General features: G+C 38.3%; 1 protein-coding gene across 1 annotated transcript; it reads right to left on the bottom strand.

Annotated features, from left to right (window-relative positions):
- Positions 1-3587: 3587 nt before the first annotated feature.
- Positions 3588-14884, bottom strand: LOC126832598 (polyketide synthase PksJ). The gene is made up of 2 exons (XM_050563446.2): positions 8325-14884; positions 3588-7371 (listed from the first exon to the last, which is right to left on the bottom strand). The coding sequence occupies exons 1-2, from the start codon at positions 14638-14640 to the stop codon at positions 5906-5908; spliced, it is 7782 nt and encodes a 2593-aa protein (XP_050419403.2). The 5' UTR covers positions 14641-14884; the 3' UTR covers positions 3588-5905.
- Between the last annotated feature and the right edge of the window lie 6243 nt (positions 14885-21127).

The following is a 21127-nucleotide window of genomic DNA, read 5'->3' as shown; positions in this document are numbered from 1 at the left end:
ATATGAATTTACATGTTCATATTACATTATAGGGTCTTAAACCAAACGTTTAGGATTTTCTTGTACATTGATTTGACAAATGTCGGTCATCTTAGATTTCATTTATTTTTAACACTTTAAGGGACCAGCTAACACTAGACTACTTGCTATATTTTCAAATGAAAGAATGACACCAAGAGCATTTATTTATCTGTTCATTATACATTAATAGGGTCTTAAAAACCAACCATGTAGATTTTTTGTGTACATTGGTTAGGCAAATGTCAGTCATATTGGATTTTACTAGATTTTACCGCTTTAAGGGACCAGTGAACACCACATCATATATCTTCAAATGCAAGAATGACCCTACTAATTCCCCTTTTCACAAGTGTAGTTCCTTCTACTGACGCTAAAGCTAGAAATAGTAAAGACCCTACGCGTATTAAATCATATTATCTTTACTTGAAACACAATTTCTGCATGTCCCTTCCATGCTTCTGTACAATCGAAATCTTAATTCGTTCAAACGAGATAATTAATTCGTTCAAACGAGATAATTAATTCGTTCAAACGAGATACTGACTCGTTCAAACGAGATAAATAATTCGTTCAAACGAGATAAATAATTTGTTCAAACGAGATACTAATTCGTTCAAACAGGATACTTAATTCGTTAAAACGAGATAGTAACTCGTTCAAACGAGATAGTAACTCGTTGAAACGAGATAAATAATTCTTTTAAACGAGATAGTAACTCGTTCAAACGAGATAATTAATTCGTTCAAACGAGTTACTAAATCGTTCAAACGAGTTACTAACTCGTTCAAAAGAGTTACTAACTTGTTCAAACGAGATAATTAATTCGTTCAAACCAAATAATTAATTCGTTCAAACGAGATATCAATTCGTTCAAACGAGATACTAATTCGTTCAAACAAGATACTAATTCGTTCAAAGTGTTTGGCACTAATGGGCCTTCGTAGAAAATAAACTATAAACTAGTTAATCTGGAGTAAGTAAGTCTCGAATGTCATTCATTGTTGCTACTAGTCTAGAATGAACAATCTACGCTAGATCTTGTCAAAACTACCAACAGTGATAACTTTGCTCAGTATAAACTAATTTGAATGAACTTTTCAATATATTCATTTTGCATTATCTATTAAATAAATCAGAGTAATAAAGTATCCTATTGTATGGTAGTATTCGATATAAATTTTATACGGTTAAATTAATAATATTCCTTCCTTGCCAGGTTTCTCACTTGACTCAATGACAGACCTTATAATCCCAAGAGCATGTGTTAGACCCTGTTAGTTTCAAGTAATCCCCTGCTAAAGTAAGCTTTATAGGTGGGGTGGGGTGGGTGGCGATACCCTCCCTCATCCCACCCGCTCTGAAATATGGTGCCCGTTAAGAAAAAGGTCTGTACCCCCTGAAAAACACCATGTTTTACCCATTATGTTATTTTATTCAGGACCTGATATGCGCCAGAACCCATCATTAACATCGCGATTTGTTTATGGCCCACCCCCTTCCCAATCTTCGACCTTGGAACCCCCAATTAATTAATGCTGACCGGGAACCTGTCCACCACCACCCTCTCCACTCTACATGTAACACCAACGCCCTGCGGACGCCCATGAATAAAAATGAAATGAAATGGGGTTTAACGTCCTACTGTTCTGCTCCGACTGGCTAATGAGGGTGGGCATACGCTATAAGGGAAATTTTGCCCGGGTAGCGGCACTATGGCCTACTCTTAAATCGAGTTCTAACTGACAGGGGATCTTTTATGTGCACGCCAATGTATACACGGGACCTCGTTTTTTTCGTATCACCCGAACGACTAGACAACTGTCCTTGTCAGGCCCTCCGTCCTGCACCACTGGAAATCACGTTGGAAAATCCCGATGAACTGTCTCGGCCAACGCAGGAATTGAACACGCGAGCCAGTCCATGAATAAAGACAGAAATGAAATGAAATGGGGTTTAACGTCCTACTGTTCTGCTCCGAGAATAAAGACAGGGTAACAATATAAAATCACCGTTCAGAAATTTTGTGTTTAACACCTTTTATTTTTATTCACGCTTTCCCACTCCTATGGACGATAATTACCTCTATTCAACCCACTTTAAATAAAACACTTGTGTGATTGAACGGAGATTCGTTAACAAACATCTTTTAGGTGGAGCTTAACCGTGCAATAACTGGCTTATTCCCACGAAGGCGCAGTTATTGACCGGAACGGATTAAAGGAGGTCGTTTTCGACGCCTTCGTGGGAATCCAGCTTTCAGGGATTAAAATGGATTAAAAATGTAACAATGGAGTTATAGATTCTTATGATCAGAATTTACACTTTCACAATCACCAATGTGACTTATTAACGAAAATTTTAACATGTTTGGCATATGACTTTAAGAAATAAAAACAAATTAGTTTAATTTCGCCAAATAAGACACCCTATCTAAATACTCAACTAAAGTTAATTCCTCTTCTTCGTGTCTACTTTTTAATTCCTGGAGCCGGCTATGGATTTGGGCATATTTGTGTCTCTTCCTTGGTGGTTTCTGGCCCCCAGCATACTGTACGATTCTAATTTCATTAATATTTTGCTCTTTTGGTAAAATGCGATCATTTAAAAAAAAATGGATGAGCTTTAACAACTAGCTTCTTGATCCTTGAATACCATCCTTCCAGAGTGTTGTTGGTTCTGTGTGCCCCTGTGTGGTAGTGGTTCCACTGATGAGTAGAATATTCACCCTCGCCCATTGGTTTCTTACGTAGTCGGCCAATTGAGTTATTTTTGGATCTGATTGAGAGTGAGCGAATATGTGAACACTACTTGGATGATATGACATTCATCATTAGTTGCCAAATGGTGATAAGATTCACATTGAATACTTGGATGATATTGCATGGAATTGATCTATTATAGGGTAAATAACTCTTGTGTTACTAACAAATGGATCAGACTAGTAATATCATGTCATTTCTTTGACTCAGTGCCTGGTTAAGAACACAAGAAGTCTAAGCACCGAAGAGATTATGGTGTCCCCTAATGCAGGCGATGGAAAAATGCCAGATTCAGAAGGCTATTACATCTTTTCAGATAACTGATATATATATATATATATATATATATACATTTCATTCGCTTTTAAACACTTGATTTCAAGCTGCACATTGACCTTATTATCCGTCTACCCCAAAATAATAAATATTGAGTACAGCCTAGGTGTTCCAGACCACGGATCGTTCCCATTAAGTTACATATTAGGCTGTGCTTAATATTTATTATTTTGGGGCAGACGGATAATAAGGTCAATGGGCAGCTTGAAATCAAGTGTTTAAAAAGCGAATGAAATGTAAATGAAACCCGACAGAAGTGATACTAATCAATCTCTGTTATTCAGTGTTTTTATTGTTTTTCAGAAAAAAAGGTGTCTAAAAAAGTTGGGCATTTCTGCCAAGCGAGCCGCTCGTAACTACCCCTTCCGCATCCCTCCTTTGTGGCCCCACCAACTTCCCAGATATGTATCTTATCGATAGGGTGGAGCACCATGTTTTATTAACAAATATATTAACAGATGCTCAAGTATATCAAATAATATATCAGTTTTATTATCACGTAAAATTTATCAACAAAATAAAAATGTAAATATGTTTTTTTTTAAAACATAAACAAAATACCATTATGCACAACAGGCCTAATATTTCCATTGCCTTCAAAATGTCAAAAGGGTAAATTAAACATACATTATGCAAGAGATAAATCTGTCTATTGCAGGTCTTTCTTTAGGCCTGAAATGCTATCTAAATTATTAATTAGACATTAATTAACCTATCCAGACCATAATCAACTCTAGATGGCATCGCTAGCCTGCGATCTTTAGTGGATTATGAGCCGATTTACTGCATAAGTTTCCTTCAAGATTTAACGATTAAATGGATAATCGAGTCTATTCGGTTTATCGTACTGACATTTCAACCGCTTAGTTCTCGGTTCATAGTGGATCAATTTGAATGAAATGTTCAGCAAATTGCCTTTACATTATCTAGTTTGTAACCATTATAGTAAGAACTGCCAACTCGTTATCGAATCCCCTATAATGTATCCTTAAAGAAATATCATAAAAAAAAAGACAAAAAAAGTAAAGTGATCTATGAAAAAAGGTAAGATTATATTAATTATTACGGAATGATAAAACCGTAAAAACCGTAAACATGTAAATAAATGTAATAAATTGTTACAATAGTGTTTACGCCCTAGTTGGTTAATATATCACGCTAAATATTTAAATAAAAATATTAAACATACATTATGCAAGAGCTAAATCTGTCTATTGCAGGTCTTTATTTAGGCCTGAAATGTTATCTAAATTATTAATTAGACATTAATTAACTTATCCAGACCATAATCAACTCTAGATGGCAGCGCTAGCCTCCGATTTTAAGTGGATTGTGAGCCGATTTACTGCATAACTTTCCTTCTCGATTAAATGGATAATCGAGACTAGGCTGTTTACCGTACTGACTTTAGTAAAGATGACCGAGGCTAGGCAGAAATTTCATTCGCTTAGTTTTCGGTTCATAGTGGATCAATTTGAATGAAATTTTCAGCAAATTGCTTTACGTTATCTAGTTTTTAACTATTATAGTGAGAACTGCCAACTCGTTATCGAATCTCCCATAATGTATCTTTAACAAATACATCAACATTTCATAAACAAATGTACAAGTATTATCAAAAAAGATATCACGTTGTTATCATGTGATAATTGTCACCACAATTACAAGCTTATGGATATCTAAACAAATGTGCAATAAATATACATTGTACGTAACATGGACGGGGAATCTTCCTATGTTCTTTTCGTTGAATAAGCAGACTGTTTTCCCTCTAGTAGATTGGATGGAGCTTAACCGTGCAATAACTAGACATGTTCAATGTTATTGCACTCTTTTGCCGGTTTACACTAGTTTTAGTAGAAATCATATAGAGAAGTGGGGTGGGTTTTCTGTGCAATATCAACAAGCATGTTGAGCAGGTGTCAATGTTACAAGTCATTTATAGCACATTTCATTCGTTATAAATATAACATAAATAAATATGTTATAAATATAAATATAAATATGAGCTATAAATATAACATAAGTCAAATATTTTCAGTAACTTCAAAATTTCAAAATTTCAAAATGTATAACAAAGAAAACAAAATCAGAAAACAAAGGCAAAAACCCAATCCGGTCTAAATGAGGATAAGAACGTAAAAGAGTATATACATTTAAATAAAAGTAATTAATTGCTACAATAAGCAAGTAGTGTTTAAAAGATACAAAAATCACAACTACCGTACTCGTTCTTTAACAACAAAATACAATTCAAATTGACTAGTTCAATTTTAAAGTTAAAGGCATGTGAAAAGTCAAAAATATGCAGTAATCCAGTAAATATCGCAGGCTAGCGATGACCAAAATGTTTCTGTTTTTTGGGTGTTTTTGTTTTTATTATCGAAGACCTTAAACTCGGTATTTAACATTTATTCTGACCTGAAGGTACCTTAAGTTGTGGCCATTAATAAACACACATAATAGCTTCTTTTATATTTGTATGTGTTTATAAAATAGTAATACCTATGATAAATATTCGGCCGAAACGTATACCATTCTTTGTACCACAATGTGCGAAACTAGATTGTACATTTTAAACACTGCCCGGTTACTGAGAAAATAGATCCCTTGTAACAGAACAAGGGTAATTTAGCAAAATTTTAAATTATATCCATTGTAATAGTATTTAAACCTCAATTAAATATATAATCCTTGTTTTTTTCATTATTTTTCTGAGTAGTCTACACAAACTACAGTTAATTAAAATTACTTTACATATAAATATTTCTTGACTGTTATCAGAATATTTAAACAACAATTAGGTCCACGGTGCAGTTTTTAACAGACGCTATTCGGTTTTTCACAATGGACGATATAACTCTGGCTGGGGCTACCTCGACAAAGTTCGTTACACCGGCTTCATAGGCAGTAATTACAGACTGTTTCCATAAAACCGGAGCTACCAATTGTTCGCACACAAAAGACTTAATCTCTACAGGGTCGTTTACTACTTCTCCGGTGACGTTCATAATTAATGGAACTGTCGGTTTAGAAAATTCTACCGATTCTATAATAGGATCGACAATTTCGGAAGCAGGTTTCATATACGTGGAGTGAAAAGCACCAGCAACTCTAAGTTTTCTTACATCAATAATGTCCATATCGTCTTTCAGCTCACCGGAAAGAACACGTACGAGTTCTTCTGTCTCCGATTCTGTTCCGGCAACAGTGTGTTGGTTATCCGCAAGATACGTGGATATTTTGACATGCGAGAATTTTTCATTTAAAAATTTCTGTAGTTTGTCAGTACTTGGCCCAAACACGCTGACCATGCCGGTAGCGGAACGATGTACTTCGTTTTCCATAGCATGGCCGCGCACTTGAACAATCTTTAAAGCTTCTTCAAAACTGATAACTTTCGAGTAAACTAATGCAGCAAATTCGCCGACACTTAATCCAGACACGTAAGTAATATTGTTCAGTTTTTCAGGGTTTTCTGCTTTTATTTGTTCAGTCTTCGCCAGACAACCGACAAGAAGGGCAACCTGAACGAACTCGGTGGATTTTAATTTTTCAGCAAGATTCTTGTCGTTTTGCAGAAACATCTCTAAAATGTTGTATCCCAAAATTTTAGCGGCTTCATTGAAAACAGCTCTAGCTTCAGGACTGTCCTTCATGGAGACGCACATTCCTGGCTTTTGTGAACCTTGGCCCGGAAACATTAGCATTGTGCTAACACACTCATTCTCGTCGATTTCCGATAGGCTAGATGGGGTTGATATATTAGACCATTGCTCCGTGTCACCCATTTCAATTTCAACTCCATCTTCCAATTTATCAGCAATAAAGTCAGCTAAGCCACCCAAAGATGGATACCCAAATGTATCTGCAATCTCTAGTTGATATCCAATTCTCTTTCTAACCATAGTCATCATCTGAATAGCCAGTAAGGATTCTCCTCCAAGCGAATTGAACTCATCACCTGGTTTGATATTGTCTATTCCGAACAGTTCGCACCAGATTTGTTTCAATTCTCCGTGAACTGCCGTTCGTTCAACAGGAGCATCTTCAACACCAGTATCGGTACTCTTACACACTTCATCCTCCAGGTCTTGATGACGTCGTGTCTTCAGATCAATGGTCTCCCACCAACCTGGTAGCTGCTGAAGTTCTCCAACTAGGGGCTTAGCACTGCATACAAATAAGAACTTCTCTACTTGATCTCTTTCAAATTGGTCAACAGGACAGGAATGGACTGATCCAAATCCACTTCCTGAAATAAAATACACAATTCATATAGTTTTTTGAGAACACAACAAATGCCCTTTTAAATCATTAACTAGATGAGCCCAGGCACTTATATACAAGCATGCTTATAAGGATAGTTATCTTACGTAAATCACCATAGACTGCCGCAAAGATTTTACTTGATGTAATGACATTATTTTACTTGATATAATGACATTATTTTTGACACGAGATCTTATTCCTTAAAAGGTGGTGAACATTGATGAGTATAGGTACGTATTGTACCGCTGTCAACAATCAGCCAGGAGGCATAACCCTACCGAACATTAAGAACGAGGGAGCGGTAATGCACCGTCTCGATAGTCAGGGGCCTTAACTCTGAAACTAATTTTGCGAGACCGAAAACGCTCAAAAAATAGTTAATATTATGAAAATTGGTGAAAAACGTAAGTACCTCTACAGACGGCGGATATAGTGCGACGACCGCTTAAGACCATATAAAAATCGCTGTCTTCCTGAGCCAGAGAGAGAGTTTAAAATACACTCGAAACAAACAAGGCCATTTTGGGACTACCATATTGATCAATTTGATTTCAATAATTAGTTTGAGCGTGGGCGGATAGCAATGGGGGACCCGAGGACCCGGTGAAAACATACAAGGTTGGACAGGCGACCCCACTCTTCGCGTCACGTACAATATAGGATTTGAAAAAAAAACATCATTTGACTTAACGACAGATCCTATGATCTAAGCGCACGCGTTAGACCATTCGGCCATTTTCCCCACCCCAATTTTTAATCGAAGGAATAAAATGGACTTTATGTTATTTCTGTCTCTTCCCTTGTCAAATGTAAAGGGGGTGCACGGGACAATACACGCCTATTTTGAAACACATACATGTATATGCTCATTAGCTTAAATATACATTAAATACAAACATTTTGGAATACTTGTTTTATTTAGTAAAACAGATTTACCTTTCAGAACTCTTTCCCATTTTTCAGGTTCCATCATTGGTTCATCTGGTCTCAAATCATAGTCTTTAAAATACCACCATCCATCTAAAATACCCCAAGCCAAAGTAGCCCATGTTTCATTCTTGGCACTCTCGATAATAAATAGAGTACCATCTTCACCCAGGCAAGATTTTAGGTTTATGACAGAATCCATGACACTTTCAGTGGTGTGGATAACATTATATGAAATGACTATATCATAGCAGCCTAGTAATCCCTGCTTGGGAGCACTCTTGGTAATGTCGAATGTGGAGAACTTCATCATGTGCAGGTAATCTTCGAATAAAGTCTTCGCATTTTCTACAAATGCCTTACCAAGATCTGTAAACCAGTATTCAATGTTCGGCATATCTTTCAATTTAGGTATCAGTTGTCTTGTTACGTGACCCATGCCAGCTCCAACCTCAAGGATTCTAACCTTTCTACCACGACCGGACAGCTGTTTAGCATAAGCGGCAATCAACTGCATGTACATATTGTAGTAAACATCTCCAATCAGATCTCCTAGTTTATCAAATTGGTACATGTAGTTCAGATCTCCCTGGGGGTAGATGACTGAAAGAGGACTCATATTGCCCCACAGGACTTTTGTCAAATACTGGGAACAGTAGAGAGGAAATCTGAAGCAATCTGACCAAGCTGGATATTTCTCCATGGCATATTGAGCTATAGGTTCGGGATTAGCATCAAGTAAATGTTCACAATAAAATCTAAAGGTATCTAAGCAATGGATAGATTTGTCGTTTCCAGTTGGTATTACAACATGGTTGTCATACAGCTCTCTAATCATGACATAAAATAATTTATCGTACTTTGGCAGCATTCCAGTCTCTTTGAAGATGGTCTTTAAGGATACTTCTGAAGACTGTTTCAAGTACTGATTCAGCTTGGTAGTCATAAGAAGTTTAATTACTATAGCTACACAGAACTTTCCTTCGAGTTCCCTTAATTCTTCAGAAGCCGCCAAAGGCAAACTTCGTACCATTTCACGTGCATCGCTCAACTTAGTTTCTAAAATATTAAGAAGTCCGACTTTTTCAGTTGGAGAAGAAGAACTTGGATCACACCAATGCCTTTTTGGATTGAACATTTCTAGATAAACACCCCGCGCCGGTACTGGTTTATCATCTCCGAACAGTAAATCAAGGTTCACGGTTCCACTTGTCAGAAAATCTTCAACACCCTGATTTGCTTCTCGTCTTTGTTTTAAAAAGTTTACTCCAATGTCACTTCGCACATCTGCTAGGTTAGCCATGTCGTCCATATCGTTACATGAATTAAGGAGTTCTAAAACTTTTAGAGCTTGTGTGTGGGATTTAAGGTATATTGCCAGTTTCAGCGTCATGTAGCCTAGTTTTGCTTGTCCCAAATCTCGAATTCTGTTTGCCACAGCAACGCATAAACTGGATATAGTGTTGATTCCTGCATTAACGACAGTCTCTTCAATGAAAGTTATGTGGCGCCGGATCTGATTCTGTATCTGGTTATGATCATTTCCGGTCAAAAGAAGCGGTGATGTGATATTATTGTCATTGATCTGTCCTAAGGGCTGACTTTGTGAGATAATGGCATGACAGTTGGTGCCAGTCAAGCCAAAAGAGCTTATTCCAGCTGCACGTGACCGATTCACATTAGATGGCCAGACAGTTGTCTTCGCAGGAACTGCCAATAACGAATCAACAAGTTCGGAATGTGGATTCTTGAAATGTGCGGTAGGTGGTATCTTCTTAAACATCATTGAAGCTAGAACTTTTAAGATTCCAATCATCCCAGCAGCGGAATCTAAATGTCCAAATATGCTCTTTGCAGCACCAATTGGAATGTCCCGAACACCAGCCTTGGGGGAGAAAACTGAAGACAATGCGGATAATTCTATTTTGTCCCCAAGTTTAGTGCCGGTCCCGTGGGCCTCAATAAATGAAATGTCCGATGGCGCCATTTGACTTAGTTTTAATGCCGATTCGATTACTTGTTTCTGTGAAGCAGATGTAGGTGCAGTGATGCCATTTCCGTGGCCAACACTGTTTGAAGCAACGCCTTTCAATACTCCGTAAATTGGTTTTCCTTTTTGTGTAGCGGCTTTGAGTGGTTCTACATAGATACACATCACTCCCTCGCCCACTGCAGTGCCAGTAGCATCTCGGTCAAAAGCTTTGCAATGAAAGTCTGGCGAAAGTATACCAGTTTCCCCGAATACTCCTGTTCTTGCTGGGTAAAGTACAAGATTGGCACCACCGACCAGGGCTCCGTCACATTCTCCCTTTTGTATTGATTCACATGCTAATTTGAGAGCCATCAGTGAGGAGGAACATGCTGTATCCACCAATAGTGTTGGTCCTTTCAGATCAAACTGATAGGCTACTCTTGTGGCAATCATCCCAGGCATCAATCCAGAGATACTTATTGCTTCATCTGGTAGATCAAGTTCTGCATAGCTAATTTCCGAATTACTAACAAAAACCCCAACTTTCGACCCCTTAATTTTGTCTATATTTCTCCCTTCGGATAAAGCTTCTGTGGCTACTTGTAAAAACAGCCTTTGTTCAGGAGACATGTATTTAGCTTCACCAGGAGGGATTTTGAAGAACTGGCTATCGAAATGGTCAATACTGTCGAGAAATGATCCCTGGAAAGTGTCGCAAGCCGATAACGCTTCAGATGTTGTAGAATTCATGCATTTCAGTGCATCATCTTTTCTGCTAGCTGGGAATTCTCTTATCAAATCTTCACCATGTGTTAGAACCTTCCAAAGTTCAGAAATCGAAGAAATGTCACCAGGTAACCTCATTCCAACTCCGGTGATAGCAATATCTATATGTTCTCCAGCTGTGTCGGTTGTTTTTGGTGACTCGGAGATGTCTTCAGTTTTTTGGTTTTCATCAATGAATCTGGAAAGTGTTGAGAGACTTGGGTAGGAAAATATGTCTGCGATGCTTATTGTGTAGTCTGTACGCTGTTTTATCAATGTTGAGAAACGAAGCAGGGTTAGAGAATGGCCACCTTGTTCCATGAACGTTTGCTCTGTATCCACGTCATCAATGTTAGCTAAACACATAGCTTCCGTGAACAGCCCCTTGAGAGTGGACAGACTTGATGGTTTTGATTCATAAGCTTGCGTATGTTTTTCAGATGCCCTGAAAAGATTTGGTAATGTTGGCAAGGCTTTGATGTTGACCTTTCCATTGGTGGTTAATGGTATTTTCTTTATAATGTGAACTACATCTGGTATCATGTAGTAAGGCAAATCACCTTTCATTCTGTCTCCTAATGTTTTCTTGGATATGTCACCGTCATTTACGCCATTCAACACGACAAAAGCGCATAAAAATTCAACATCATTTTCACTGGTTACTGGGGTCACGCAAACCGATTTTATCTCAGGATTTTTCGAAATGATTTTGTTCTCAATTTCGGTTGAACTGATCCTAAATCCCCGAAGTTTCATGACATTGTCTAACCTTCCCAATAGTTCAATATCTCCACTCGGTAACCAGCACGCGGAATCACCAGTTTTAAGATTGTTTGTATTCAGACCATCAACTGAAACAACTTCTACGTCTCCCGAAGCAAGTATATCGCCACCTATGTATAGTTCACCCACGGTTCCGATTGGACACGGTTGTAGTGTTTTAGGATTCAGAATTTGTAGTTTAACACCTGGAAGAGGTTTGCCTATGGGCACTGTACCGCTTCTAGTCACCGGTGGGTCTCCTTCAAAGCACGCCGAATCAATCGTGGCTTCTGTCATACCATAACTATTAATGAGGCGTTGGTTAGGTTTAAGTTGATTTTTAACCCTTGTGAAAAGATGGCTCTTTACAGCATCAGACCCTAGAATCAAAATCTGTAGAGAGTCAAGATCCCCAATATCGGCATTTTCAACAATCTGCTGTCCGAATTGAGGTGTTACTTCAACTAAAGATATGTTGTTGACTTTGATTAAGTTGAGGATGCAGGGAATGTCAAGCCTCCTTTCATCGGAACATATAACCATGGTACCTGGAACAGATACCAGGGCTCTGGTCAGATCACCAACAAAAACATCGAATGATAAAGGCGCCCATTGCAGAATATTAACTTTGAATTTGTCCATTTTGTAGATTTCTTTCCAGGCCGTTGACATGATTTGGAGGCTTCTGTGACTAACTTTACACTGCTTTGGTGTACCTGTCGACCCCGAGGTCCTTATAACATAGGCTATATCTTCAATTGATTGTTCAATAATGTATTTATGATCTGATTCCCCACTAACATCATCAACACTAAGTACTGGACATGTTGATTTTCCAAAATCTTTCACAAGACTCCCGATGTCTTCCGTGGTTATTACAAGTGCTGGATCAGCTCTCTGGTAAATGTTCTTAATTGTTGATCTGTTGGAAATCGACACTGGTAGGAAATGTCCACCGGCTTTCCATATTCCCAGTATAGACGCGATAGCTTCTTCGCCCTTCTTCATGAGAAGAACTACAGGTTTTTTCTTTAGTTCTTGTGGATGAACTATATTCAGAATCCCGGCTGCAATCTTGTTACCTTTGCTATTAAGTTCCTGGTATGTAAGGCTTCGTCCATCACAGATGATGGCAATTTCATTACCGTATAATTGTACATGTTTTTCAAAGGTGATATGGCATGGTACTTCGTCGTAATCTTGTGGAATACGAGACTCGCTGAAAGATTGAATAAGCCGCGTTTCGGATTTTGACAGAGTTGGCGCCTTGTACAACGGTGTTTCTAGTTCATTCCTAGATTGTGCTATTAGTTCTACAATGCTTGCTGACAGTCTTTTGGCTGTATTGTCTGGAACCAGTTCTGTCGCCCATTCCATCCATACCTGGGTTTTGTTTGTGCTTTGGCCTTGAACAAAATTTATGGTTAGCGGCATTTTAGCATGTTTAGCTGGTATATTCAATGAAGAATCTGAGGCGGCACACACATAGTTGAACATGACATTGCAGAATGAACTAAAGCTTTGATTGTGTTGCTGCCATAAGTATCTGGAGAGCTCGTCCAATGGATAATGTGAGTGGTCCATAGCTTGAAGCCACGTTTCTGCAATGTGTTTGATATTTTCAACCAGACAAACATTTCCGTCGCTGGTAAATTTTGGAATGATCGTATTGACAAATAATCCATCCGACTTCTTGAATTGGAATGATCTAGTGGTAACAGGTACGGCTAATGCTATTTCTTCTGTTCCAAGATATCTCTGAATGACAATGACAGAGCAAGCAAGGTAATATTGGAATTCAGTTAGTTTTAGCTCCTTAATAAGACCGAGAACTTCATTTGGTAGGTCTGCGAAGTGATGCTTAGCTTGGTATACTCTTGAATCATTGAATAAACTTTGCCCCTCTGGTAAATTGGAAAGCGTGGAAGTTGGTGGAATTGTTAAATACAGCTTTTGCCAGAAATAACCATCTTCGGCGAATTGATTTGATTTGCGATAATCATGTTCTGATTGCAAATATAACTGGTATGCATCACCGTCTTTTACTTGATCCAGAAAGCTTCGCTGGAGTATATTGACCACAGTTTCTTTGATAGAAGAGAGCGTGACCTCGTCACATATGATATGATGCACGTGCACCACCATAAAAGTTTGATTTCTATAGATTATTTTACGAAAAATTGCCAGCGGGGATGATAAAACTTGTATTAAGGGAATTGTGTCTGATATGTACTTCACGATATCGTCACACGATACTTGTTCCTCAGTTACATCAACTTTCATTTCATGATCAGGTGTCATGAAGAAGCTTTGTTGGTTTTGAGCAGCCTTGATTTTACTAGTAAGAATTGGATGAACTTGAAGAAGAGCTTGAAATGTTTCCCTTGCGTCCACGGGTCGATCAGTTGAAGTAACTACAACTGCTGTTTCTACATAAGATGTTGACAACGGTGCGGATTCCTGCATAACTATCATTCTCTGTTGAGCATTGGATATATTCCCTTCCTTTCTACTATTTGTTCGGGGTTCACATTTGGTTTCTGCTATCTTATCTGCGCTGAGGACAATATTCATAAAGACTCCAAAATTAGGGTTCTTCAGTAAGTCTATGATGGATATATTTACGCTGTGAAGTCTTCGCAACTTTGATACTAAAAACACTGCGGCAAACGAAGTTCCACCCTGTTCTAGGAAGTTGGAGTCATTATCCGGTACTACTGTAGTGTTCAATACATCCATCCAGGTATTGATTAGTGTGTCTACTAGTGACGTGTCTGTAGATGTGTTAATTTCCAGGTACTGGCAATGCGGAATGATCGGGAACATGTGATGTTTTGAGGCTTGGTCTTGCAATAAAGGTGTCCAAGCAGTGTTGATATGTTTAATTAAATGAAAAGAGTCTAGTTTATCTTCTCCTTCGGGTTTGGTTAAGCTGGGTTCATTTGGTCTTTTCTTTGGGAAATCCACCTCTAGATCTTCAAAATAAATTGTACTGTGGACACTGTGTAAATTCAGATTGATCTTAGGGGTTACTCTTATATGTTGTTTACGTAAATCAGCGTTCACGTCTAAGGCCGGGTCTAAATCATGAAGGAACTTAATCATTGGTGTATTGCGTTTGGTTGTATTGATCTGTATCTCTAAATCACTGAAGGCTGATGTGTGGGAAAGATAAAGCTCATAAAATATACGATTCTCCACTTGTCTGTTAAGTGCTCTGCAGCTGATTAACCATTGGATAAGCTGGAGGGATTTTCCATTTTCCTCTTCTAAAATGCATACACTAATGATGCCATATGTTCCTCGAGCATCCTTAAGACTAACGATCCATATTTTTTGATTTTCAGAAAATTGAAGGATATCGGTATGGACATCATTCAGTTTAAATTGGTTGGTTCGATGTAACAATTCTGACACCCTTGAAAATATTGGTTGATGCAATTTAAGTTCCTTGATGGTAGTTTTCAAAATTACCATTTTCATTTTCCAATCTCGTAGTATTCTTGTCAATCCTTCTGCATTACTATCCGATAAGCTTGACGATTCTTGCCTAACACTTCTCAAGTCTTCTTGTCTTGATATTTCATTTCTATAAAGCTCAGTTCTGGCAGCTGATTCTTCTGTTATGTTGAAATTATCTAGCATCCATAAGCTATCAAGGAACGGGGGTATCAACTTGGCATCTCCTGGATACATCAGAGTTAAGATCGATGGACAATTTCTTAACATTTCCTCACATTCAAAGATGTTGTCATCAATAAAAACGAAAGAGTCTAGCCCAAGATTCAAGAAAGTTGCTGTTTCTGTGATATTTAGGTGTTTCTTTTCCCAGTTGGCTTTGATACACACAAAATCATCTTCATTCAGCACCATATTTTCTGGACGGTTTCTGAAGACTTCCATTACATCTCCTTTTTCATTCTTGCTCAATAAAACCAAAAGCATCCCACTCTGTTTCAAATTTAATAAATAGTTCTGTAAGGCAATATTGCCTTCACTCAACTTAACTTCTCCTTGGGCACATTCTCCTTCCCATAGTGTGTAATCCCCATCGACTGCAACGACTTTAAACTGAGTCTTCTTTTGCGATCCTCTTAGATATCGAGCAATGTCTAGACCAAGACATGTGTACCCTTCTTTCGACAACGGCATGTTATATTCTAGGTCAGAATCTGAATCATAGTGGGACTTGTGAATTTTAAATTTAAAGATGGGTACGTCTTCAGGCAACGTGGGCAGCTTATATGATTTAGGGAGATCTTCTGTTTCAATAACTACCAATTTCTTTTTACGTTTGTTCTGAAATCGACTCCAAACATTTAACATGTCTGCTTTATCCTCGTCATTTTTCAATCTCGGTATAACTACAACCAGGCCCGGGTCTTGGGCTGGTGATTGGCACAACGTTTGAAGAAATTCATCTGGCGAATTAACTTTTACGTTTTGTATGTTGATGTCGTGGTGTTGGAGAGCATCTTTAATGGTATCTGCGCATTCTGGAGTTATTACGAAGCCAGGAATAATGTTTAAGGAAATGTTAATTTTCTTTGTGTTGACCCTTTTTGCTAGGGTGTTAAGATTAATTTCAGCTCGTTTTACGATATCTTCTACTGTAGCTTGAGTGACGGTTTCTTCATCAAACAAGCATCCGAATTTCAACCCACCACCATGTATCCAAGCAATAAATTCTAAGTCAAATTCGAGCAATTCTTCAAAATGTCTGTGAAATCGTCTCTGTCGCAACTCGTTCAACATAATCTCTATCCATGGTATATGATCAAACTGGTATTTACCCCCATCAAGAGTTTCTTTTGAGCTGGCATCAAGTGATCCTTGGAAGATGAACGTAACTTTAGGGTGCGTCATTGATATTTTTCCTGCAGACTTCAGTAGCCCGAATCCAAGACCATGGTTTGGGATGGCATTTAGATCTTTGCCAACTTGCTTTACTTGTCCAATTATGTCTTCTTTCAAAGGCGTATCAAGGATAAACGGGAACATACTGGTGCACCAACCAACAGTATCTGAGGAATCAACATCAAGCTGTCTACCATGACTCTCCATGCAAAGTGCTGTTTTATCTTTTCCATGAATAGTCGCCATCGATCTACCAAAAGCTGTTAACAGGACCTGTTCGTCTGAACAGCCCATACCTGTAGATGTTGCTCGCAAGGAAGATGCATCTATAGATTTGCTGTACCATTTAGCGGTTTTAAATTTGCTCTGGATATCTTTCTCTACCAATACACCAGCACCCCGACTCTGTTTCTCAACATCTGCCCAATAGTTGACTTCTGGAGCGAAGATACCATTGGCTTCTGCATGTACAGCTTCACAATAGGAACGGTATGTTAGACGGCAAGGTTTCAAGACAGGTTCTATTTCTTCATCATTACTCAACATCCGGAACGCAGTTGCCAGATCTTCTAGAATCTGCTGCCATGATACTATGTCTAAAGCAACATGATGTACTACAAGCAGTCCGTAACATTTTGTATTACCACTAGCGTACTTTATGTTAAAGACAGCACCACCGACTAGAATTCCGTCTTCAAGGGAATGACTTCTATCAAGGTTTTGACAAGTTTCTATAAATTCTTTCTCATCAGATAGGTGATCCGCCATACTTTCAAAATCGACTTTTATTACTTGAGGCTGATCATCTTTGAGAGGAACAACTTTTTGTTGAACTTGCCCATCTTCTTTATAAAGCTTAGACCTCAGAGATCCGTGTTTCTTCATTACGCTTCTTAGGGCTTTCCTCAGTAACTTTACGTCTACCTTAGTGTGAAAATCTAGCAGGGCCGAAAGAGCAAAATAGTCTGGAAACCTTTTGTCTTGAAGTAAAAAATCTTCCACGATTGGTGTAGGTTTAAAAGCAATATTTTCTTCTTCTTCTTCTTCTTCTTCGCGATAAACGTCATCATCTGACATTTTTAAATTTGATAGAAGTTTTTCAATTGTTGGGTTCTGGAAAATATCTGTTACCGATACCTTGAATCCTTCGTCCCTCATCTTCCTAACCAAGTGTATAGCCTGCAGAGAATCTCCCGAGAGGTCAAAGAAAAAGTTCTGGTTTGGTTTTGGTAAATAGTTGATAGGTAATATACTGTGCCATATATTTTGTAGTTTAGCAAGAATTGGTGAATTAGAAACCATTGTTAATTCATTATCGCTGTGTTGGTTTGAAGACTGCATCTCAAGTACGAACTGGGTTCGTAGGTAAGCGGTGTCTTTCTTCCCGTTAATATTTGTTGGCGGCTTGGTTACTGCAATAAGAACTTTTGGAATTGATCTTAAAGGAAGGTGCTCTTTCACTTCCTCAAATAGGACCCTTTTCCAGGATTCCATGTCTTTTGTCTGCTTTTTAAACTCTATAGCAGCCCCAATGTACGTACGTTTTTCAAATTCGAAACTGCAAACCCAGGCTCCCTTCACAAAAAAGACATTTTCTATAGCATTTTGGATTTCGGTAATGTCGACTCTTATGCCATTGACTTTTGTAGTTCCACCATCTTTACGCCCAAAGTATGCCATTTCTTTTGAACTTGGTAAGATTTCAACAACGTCTTCGGTGATTAACATTCTGTCTACTGGTGAACCCCAAAGACAACTAGATAATGATTTCAGCTCCCTGATCCTCTTCTCTTCGCTATTACCAACAAAACCTAAGCAAAGACATTTCCCCCCGATAGCGAGGAACCCTTTTGCTCCTATGGGTACTAGTTTATTGTTTCTGATTATTCCTACATCCACGTTGTCTATTGGGTATCCTATGGTTACTAACTCAGACATCTGTAGTGGTAATTCATGACTACGGAAGCATCTAACAACACAACCAACCGTTGCTTCTGTGGGGCCATATTCATTCCAGACTTCGAAGTACTTATCGCCTTGATTCGCTTTTAATTTATTCATCAAAGTCGAAGTCAGTTCTTCGCCACCAAGGATATATGTTTTAATACTTAAGACATCTTTGGTTGATGACAAAAGCATATCCAGCTGCATAGGAGAAAACTTGGCGACATTCAATTCATCTCTTTTTGCAATCTCTTGGTATGAGTCTTGAAAGTTCTTGAAAATATGTATGTTACTCCCTGTCAATAATGGTGGGAAAATACTGGTAACCGTAAAATCGAAAGTGAGGGGTGCGAAGTACGGAGTGTGTATTTTAGGACTGAATTGGTAAGTTCTCCGTGCCCATGTTGAGTAGTTCAGTAAAGCCTCGTGAGATATAACCACTCCTTTAGGGGTTCCAGTGGTTCCTGATGTGTACAAAATATAGGCTTCGTCATCAAATGATATTTCATCGGAGAGTTGTTTGAGTTGGTGACTAAAAGTACAGGAATATTGTTCAATGTCTTTACGGGCATATGACTTTTTCGTTCCCCCATTCTTTATTTCTTTATTACCTCTTGCTCTAAACAGAATGGAATCGAATCTAAATTCAGTTAGTTCATTGCGCACAGTGTATAATTTCTTAGAATGTTTTGCACTATTTAGTATCGACGACGATGAACAAAAACTGTCAAGGAACATTCTGGAAACAAAGAGTTCGTTATTCCAGTTCGTCTTAACTCTGTATTCAGGATGTACTGCTTTAAAAGACTTCATTGAGTTTACCAGATTATCTCGGAGGTCAAGATCCATCACATCTCCAAGAAATATAACCCCGTCCTCGCTTAACATGGCTTCACAGTCACTAAGAACTTTCCTAAGATAATTATAGCCTGGGAAACAATGTATTACACTATTGATGATGATCATGTCAAATGTCTTTCCTTTGCATAATGCTCGGACTTGGTCGGCAGCTGCACAGAAAACCTCCATGTTTTCAGCATCAGCATAAACTTTCTTCAAATTGTTCACCATTTCCTTGGATAAATCTGTGGCTATATACGATTCTACATTTGGTTTGATCATCTGAGTTGTGAGTCCCGAAGCGCAACCTATTTCAAGTACTCTAGTAGACGTAGTTAAATAGGGTTCCAATTTCTTGAAAACGTTATTCGAGTATTCTTTCATCTCTTTGTCACTCATATGTTCACCTGTGTAGGAACTCATCCATCCACCTCCTTCTATTTTATCTACGGCTTGAGTAGCAACACAATCCCATAATTCGGTGTCCATAAGTGGTGTTTCGTTGCTTTCTATAATATCTCCAAACACTTCAGCGTCCAGACACAGTACGGTTTCTACGGTGGAACATATCCAATGAAGATGGTTCGCTATATTAATGTAGGGACTACTGAATATGATGGCCTTTAAATTTGCTTCAGTGCAAATTTTCTCCAGGCGAGATTTTGGACTGTTGACGTCTAATGGGACATACACTAATCCAGATAGCACGCATGTTATAACTGATTCAAGGGATTTGGTAGAGTTCTCCATTAGGATTCCCACTCGATCACATTTCTTTAAATTACAAGTATTTGTCAGGAATTGTGAAAGACAGCAAATGTTTTTCATTAACTCCGTGTATGAAGATTGGCCGTTTTCATCTGTAACGTAAGAGCTGCTATTTTCAGCAATCGAAGCCAGTAAAAGTTTTGGTAAGCTTTTCTCGCCAAGGTTCGTCTGATTACCCTGCATAAATGATACTTTGAAATGTTCCTCTGTGTTATTCAATTCCGACTGGAGGTTAAGCTTTTCAACAGGCATTCTAGGATTTTCTGCAACGGCGATTAATAAAGCCAGGAAATTATCCACGATGCATGTAGCATACTTGTCCGAAAAGAGGTCAGCGTAATATTCAAGTGTAAACCGCATGCCTTCTGCTTCATGTAGAAAATCAAACTGCACATCCCACTTCGAAGAATCATTGTGTAGAAGCTTGCGCTCAACGGTTAATTCTTCAGGTGGGTTAACATGTTCGCTCTTTATTTCCGTATTGTGGTAACATACGTTGACGCTGAATACTGGTGTGATGCTGGTGTCCCTTGGCAAATTAAGTTGACTTACAAGATGATCAAAGGCAGCCTGTTGGTGATCATAAGCTTCCAAGCAAACACTGGATACGTCTTGAAGAATTTCTTGGAAACTGGGATTTTCAGGTAACTGAACTCTTAAGGCCAGCGTGTTTATAAAACAGCCGATGATTTCTTTACTCCTCATATCATATCGTCCAGCTATAGGTGTACCAATAATGAAATCATGTTCCCCAGTATATCTCTTCAGGAGGGCATACACTGTGGAAAGAAGAGTCATGAACATAGTATGATGATCTTGTGAGAACTTATTAAGTTTCTGAATCAGGTCATGTTTGATAAATCGGGTTATTCTACCTCCGTTATAAGTAAATACAGATGGCCTC

The sequence above is a fragment of the Patella vulgata genome, chromosome 1, assembly GCF_932274485.2.
Source record: "Patella vulgata chromosome 1, xgPatVulg1.2, whole genome shotgun sequence".
Taxonomy (NCBI): domain Eukaryota; kingdom Metazoa; phylum Mollusca; class Gastropoda; family Patellidae; genus Patella; species Patella vulgata.
This window is presented reverse-complemented; position numbering and strand designations above follow the sequence as displayed.